General features: G+C 55.5%; 1 protein-coding gene across 1 annotated transcript; it reads left to right on the plus strand.

Annotated features, from left to right (window-relative positions):
- Positions 1–1,473: 1,473 nt before the first annotated feature.
- LOC120710090 (eukaryotic translation initiation factor 3 subunit D-like) lies at positions 1,474–3,654 on the plus strand. Its single transcript, XM_039995743.1, has one exon. It carries the CDS (start codon positions 1,600–1,602, stop codon positions 3,349–3,351), a length of 1,752 nt encoding a protein of 583 aa, XP_039851677.1. The 5' UTR covers positions 1,474–1,599; the 3' UTR covers positions 3,352–3,654.
- The last annotated feature ends 2,248 nt before the right edge of the window (positions 3,655–5,902 follow it).

The following is a 5,902-nucleotide window of genomic DNA, read 5'->3' on the forward strand; positions in this document are numbered from 1 at the left end:
GCCCGGACGCAGGGCTCCGGCACTGCGGCGTGGACTGCGCGCGCGTGAGGCGGAGGAACGGCGAGGCGAGGGCGGGCGGGGCGGCGGCGGCGCGCCGGCCGGATCGGGCGCCCCGGGGCGGCGCAGCGCACGACCGGCGCGGGCGGGCAGCTGGTGCAGGCGAGCTGTCGTCGCGGCGGGCCACCGGAGCGGCGCAAGCTCAAGCTCGGCTCGCGGCGGAGGAGCCTTGGGCTCGCCTCCCGCCTCGCGCGTGGGCGGAGCGTCGCCGGCGGGACGAGAGAGGGCGGCGGACCGAAGAGCCGTGCGGTGGCCGGATCCGGGTCATGGAGCGGCGACGGGCCTCTTCCATGTACGGCGGCGGCGGCGGCCATGGCAGGTCCTTATCTCCTCCAACGCGGGCGGACGGCGGCGGGCCCAGACTCCGAGCTCCTTTGCTTCTCCCTCCCTCCGGCAAGGCCCCTCTCTGGTGGCCACGACCTTCGCCGGCGGCCTTCTCTCTCCCCGCTCGCCGGCCGGGTCGTTGCGATGGCGCGCGAGTGCGCGGGTCCCGCGCCACGTGGTGCGTACTGTTCCTCCTCTACGCCCGCTTGATTTTGGTGTCTGCGGACCCATGCAGAAAAGATACCGTTGCTTTTGGCGTTCGCCGCTGCAGCATATTTTCACGGTAAATGCTACTGCCGGGTGGGATAGCGTTTGCTATCCCGTACCCACTACGGACAGCCTCAGGCCCCGTTTAGTTCCTAAAAATTTTCAACTCCCATTCGAACACATATATGAAATACTAAATATAATTAAATAACAAAACTAATTATATAGTTTGGATGTACACGACCAAACGAATTTTTTAAGCCTAATTAGGACATGATTAGTCATAAGTGCTACAGTAACCCACATGTGCTAATGATGCGGTCAAAGGCCTTGAAAGATTCGTCTTGCGGTTTTCAAGTGAGTTCTGAAATTAGTTTTTTAATTAGTGTTCGAAAAGTCCTCCCGACATCTGGTCAAACACTGGTTTGACACCCAAAATTTTTTGTTTTTGGGAACTAAACGCCCCCTCAGCATCCGTTGCGTAATCTTGTACTATCTGCAGTGCAGACTAGCTCTTTGGTGAGCTTACTATGAATTTTCCTGCTAAGGAATTTTATCTGAAACTCCAAAAAAAAACTTGAATATAGGTGTAAGCAGTTCTATGACAAAATAGCACGCAGCACTCAATTCATGATCTTTAGAGACACCTACAAATTTATTTCTGCAGGTTGTCCTACGTAATTCAGCGTTTCAGCGATAACATTTTAGACGATTTCCTCATGATTTTTTTTGAGCAAGTCATGATTTTTTCTGAGATCTGATATATTCCGATCATAGTATATCGACGAAAATTTCGGTAACATCTGAACTAGGATACTGACGCGTGGGCCCAGCACTTCAGCATCGCTCGCACAGTGGCGCACCACAGTGGCGCACCATACGTCCATACCCTAATTCTTCCCGAACCCTCGCGCCGCCGCCTAGCGTTTTCCTACACCCAACCCGATCTAACCAATTCCTGAGGAAGCCTGAGCCACCCCCAATCCCCATCGCCGCCGCCGCCGGACCGCGATGGGCTTCGACGTGGGCTTCGTCCCCTACAATCCCGATGGGTGGGGCCCGCCTGAGGCCGCCGCCGCGCCGTCCTCCCTGGGCGGTGGCTCCGCGTCCGTCCCCTTCGCCCCTTTCTCCCGCTCCGACAAGCTGGGCCGCATCGCCGACTGGACCCGCAACCCGCCGGGCCAGGGTGCGTTCGCCGCCGCTCGCGACACCGTCTTCGACTTCGCGGGGCTCGAGGACTCCGTCGGGCTCGCGTCCGCGGACGACGCATCCTTCCGCCTCGTCGACGGGAAGCCGCCGCCGCGGCACCCGCGGTTCGGGCCCCGCTGGCGCTTCCAGCAGCGCCCCCAGCTCCCGCAGCGCCGCGACGAGGAGGTCGAGGCCCGGCGCCGCGAGGCCGAGAAGGAGCGCGCCCGCCGCGACCGCCACTGGCAGCAGAACCGCCGCACGCACCACCAGTTCAACCGCGGCGGGCCCTCCTCGTCCGCCAAGCCGTCCGTCGACATCCAGCCCGAGTGGTCGGTGAAGGAGCAGATCCCCTTCTCGTCCTTCTCCAAGCTCTCCTTCGCTGTAGCCGACCAGCCTGAGGATCTCCTGGTCTGCGGCGCCGTCGAGTTCTACGATCGCGCCTTTGACCGCGTCACCCCCAGGGCGGAGCGCCGCTTGGAGCGCTTCAAGTCGCGCAACTTCTTCAAGGTCACCACCACTGACGACCCCGTCATCCGCCGCCTTGCAGAGAATGACACGGCCACGGTCTTTGCCACTGACACCATCCTGGCAGCGCTCATGTGTGCGCCCCGCAGTGTCCAGTCCTGGGACATTGTCATTCAGCGCGTGGGCAACAAACTGTTCTTTGACAAGCGTGATGGTTCTCAGCTTGATCTGCTCACCGTCAATGAAACCGCCCAGGAGCCACTCCCTGAGGCCAAGGAAGACATCAACTCTGCACATTCGCTCGCAGTTGAGGCCACATACATCAACCAGAACTTCTCGCAGCAGGTGCTGCTCCGCAATGGTGAGAAGGTCACTTTCGATGAGCCTAACCCGTTTGCCACTGAAGGGGAGGAAGCTGCTTCTGTTGCTTATCGCTACCGCCGCTGGAAGCTTGATGACGAGACCAGTTTGGTTGCTCGCTGTGAGGTTCACGCTGTGAATGTTGATCCACGTGGTGAGCGCCAGTTCCTTACACTCAATGCTTTGAATGAGTTTGATCCCAAGGTTACTGGTGTTGACTGGAGAAAGAAGCTTGAGACCCAGAGGGGAGCTGCGCTTGCTACTGAGCTCAAGAACAATGCCAACAAGCTTGCGCGCTGGACTGCCCAGGCATTGCTTGCCGGTGCAGATATGATGAAGTTGGGTTATGTGTCACGTCTGCACCCCCGCGATCACTACAACCATTCCATACTCAGTGTGATTGGGTACAAGCCAAGGGATTTTGCTGCACAGATCAATCTCAACACCGCAAATATGTGGGGAATTGTGAAGTCGATTGTGGATGTCTGCATGAAGCTTGGAGAGGGCAAGTATGTGCTTGTTAAGGACCCAGTGAAGCCTCAGGTCCGGCTTTATGAAGTGCCAAATGACGCTTTTGAGAATGACTATGTCGAGGAGCCACTGCCTGAGGAGGAGCAAGTGCGTCCGTTTTCCGAAGATGTTGATGCTACCGCGCAGGAAATGGATGCTGCTGCAGAGGCGGAGGCTACTGGTACAACTGCGGGTGCAGATGGAGATGCTGAGAAGAGCGGTGAAGCGGCTGCTGCGTGAAGGCAGAAAGGCTACAGAGCAGAGGTCTCTTTGGACCTTGAATAAAGGTAGCCTTGGCTATCTATTTACAATCAAGGGCTGCTTGAAAGAGGTTTGAGGTTTCTACTATCATAGGTTATGCTATTGTTGTTATGGTGTACCAAACCAGTGAATTGTTTATCTATTGTTTCTTATGTACCTGTCCTAATTTCCTTTTAAGTTTGGAGCTGCCTTGTTGCAATAACATATTGCACGTTTAAACATATATTGTACCTTGTGGGTAGTCAGATTATTTTTTCCTATGATTTGAGTTTGGGTGATTTATCTAGTTGTCCATATTGAGATATTGATTTATGTTTGCCCGTAGCTTGGATGTTAGATGAATTCATGGTGCTATGTGTGATCCATTGCTTTGCATCTGTCCAAAAGCAACCTAGAGAATATGTATTACCTCTGGTGGCATAGCATATTTCCACACCTTCCGAGTGAGTCCATGCTTCCCCAGACTGGGGCTTTGTCGCTGCCCTGGTTGGTTGCAGCGATCCAGAGCAAAGGGGGGCTGCCTGATTGCTGCCATAGTTCCAGTATTGGTTTGGGAGGAAGGGCTGTAGTCAAATCGAAGGTCAGGAATGGAAGAAACAGACCTCTTTGATACTTGATCATTTATCTGGGGTTTTGGTCTCAAGACATGAATGCCATGGGCACTTAAAAAATGCCAATGCAGCGGAGGTTTCAGTGGTGGTTTATTTTGTTGGGGTCGTGGTTGTGTTTGTCGCTGCTGTCATGTTGACGGCGGTTTTGGTTGTTTTTGTATAACTCCCCTATTACTGCCTTACAGTTACTGGTCGTTAGAAGAAGAAGAAGAAGGAAAGTGTGTTGATGGCTCCAGTTTGCCCTATGTTTTTGTTTAGTTCCTTGCGGGATTCTCTGACGGCGTGTTCAGTACTATAGAAAGCTTGGAGTATAGTAGGAATGATGCTTGACCACTCTAGCGTTGGCCTGATCATACTTTTCCTCTTCGCCCAATCATGGGCTGAGGCCCGTCTGGAATCATGGGCTGTACGTGCATCTCAGCCCAAGCAGTAATTTTCCTCTCTCTTTTTTGCGATTCAGTAATTTTCCTCTTCGGGATACCGCACTTCGCCGTGCTACACTACCTGGACCGTACGAGCTATCTCCTCATAACTCGCAAATGCTTGCCGCGCGTGTGGTGTGTTCCATGTTTCCTTGATCTTCTCTCCCAAGTTTACACGTCTTATCGCTTGAGTCTAGCTACCACGACGACGATGCCCATCTCTCCTTCCGTTCGTTCTTCACGACGCCAAGTAACCCGTTCTAGACTCGAACTCTGGAGGGACCCAAAATTCCGCGCACCGAAGCCGTGTGGTTCCAGTAGCAGAGTTGCGTCGCGGAACACACATCGGAAGCTAGCCACAAGAGGAAGCCCAGGAAGAGACAGAAGCCAAGAACGACACCCTCGCCTCGCGCAGGAAAACGCGCCCGATCGCTTTCGCCAGTCACGCGCACGCGCTCCGTGCACACAACCCCGCCAACGTGGCGTGCATATCCATTAACAATTATCCAGTTCCAGACCCCAGCTCGCCTTTGGGGTTTGGATTTTTTGGGCGCGCGCATCATTGCCCCCGCGTCGATCATTCAGCGAGCGGGAGGCGAGGCGAGGCGCCGAGCAGAGGGGTGGACACATCATCGTGCTGATGGTGTCGTTGGCGTGCCGGATCATGCGTGTGGCCTGCCTGCGCCTAGGGATGCAAGTGGGCTAGCCCGCGAACCCACATATAAGTTAAATTTTCGCGAGTTATTGCGGCAACCCACTTAATTAAGCCTATATGTGGGTTTTGCGGGCTGCCGCTTGCATCCCTACCCGCGCCGCGGCTGCCGGTTTTTCCCATCGGGTTACTGTCAGCTGGATTACAGCGACGACAGGTGGTAGCGAGCTATGCTTCGCGGTTCCAGCAGCTTCCGGGTTACCATCACACAAATCATGACTTGATGATGAGTGTCGGAGGGGAATCGACTGCACACAGATCATCGGAAAATCAATCATGGGTGGGTGACAGCAGAAATGGATGGGAGGAGAGGCGTAGAAATGGCGTGGCGTCTGAGTCTGACGAATAGACGATCGGCGAAGAATTAACTGTTCCGGGATCCTGAGAAGACTGCTGGGCCACAGAAACACCAAACCTAGAAACAATTCTCCCCGCGCAGAATCTGCTTCTGCTCGAAACCTGGCGTGAATTTGGTGCAGGTTGGAGTAGGACACAGTGCCCGGGCCTGCCTGCAGAAAATGGGGCGGGAGACCCGGAAGCAGAGCAGGCCCACAGGGCCACAACGGGGAGAGAAAAGAAAGGCAAGGACGGTGGCGACGCATGTCTTCCACCGTGCATCCCCGCCACGAAACTAGAAAGGCGAAAGCAATTGCCTTGCCCGCTGCCTGGCCGTATCCAATGGAGATCGACCGACAGGGATCGACCGCGCGGTGGCCAACTGCCCAACACAGGGGCGTCACTGTTCCTAGGCGTTCCTCATCGGCGCCTGATCGCACGCCCAGGGC

The sequence above is a fragment of the Panicum virgatum genome, chromosome 5K (assembly GCF_016808335.1).
Source record: "Panicum virgatum strain AP13 chromosome 5K, P.virgatum_v5, whole genome shotgun sequence".
Classification (NCBI taxonomy): domain Eukaryota; kingdom Viridiplantae; phylum Streptophyta; class Magnoliopsida; order Poales; family Poaceae; genus Panicum; species Panicum virgatum.

Excerpts from the sequence above, each read along its gene's own strand:
- LOC120710090 (XM_039995743.1), top strand. The coding sequence starts at position 1,600 with ATGGGCTTCGACGTGGGCTTCGTCCCCTACAATCCCGATGGGTGGGGC.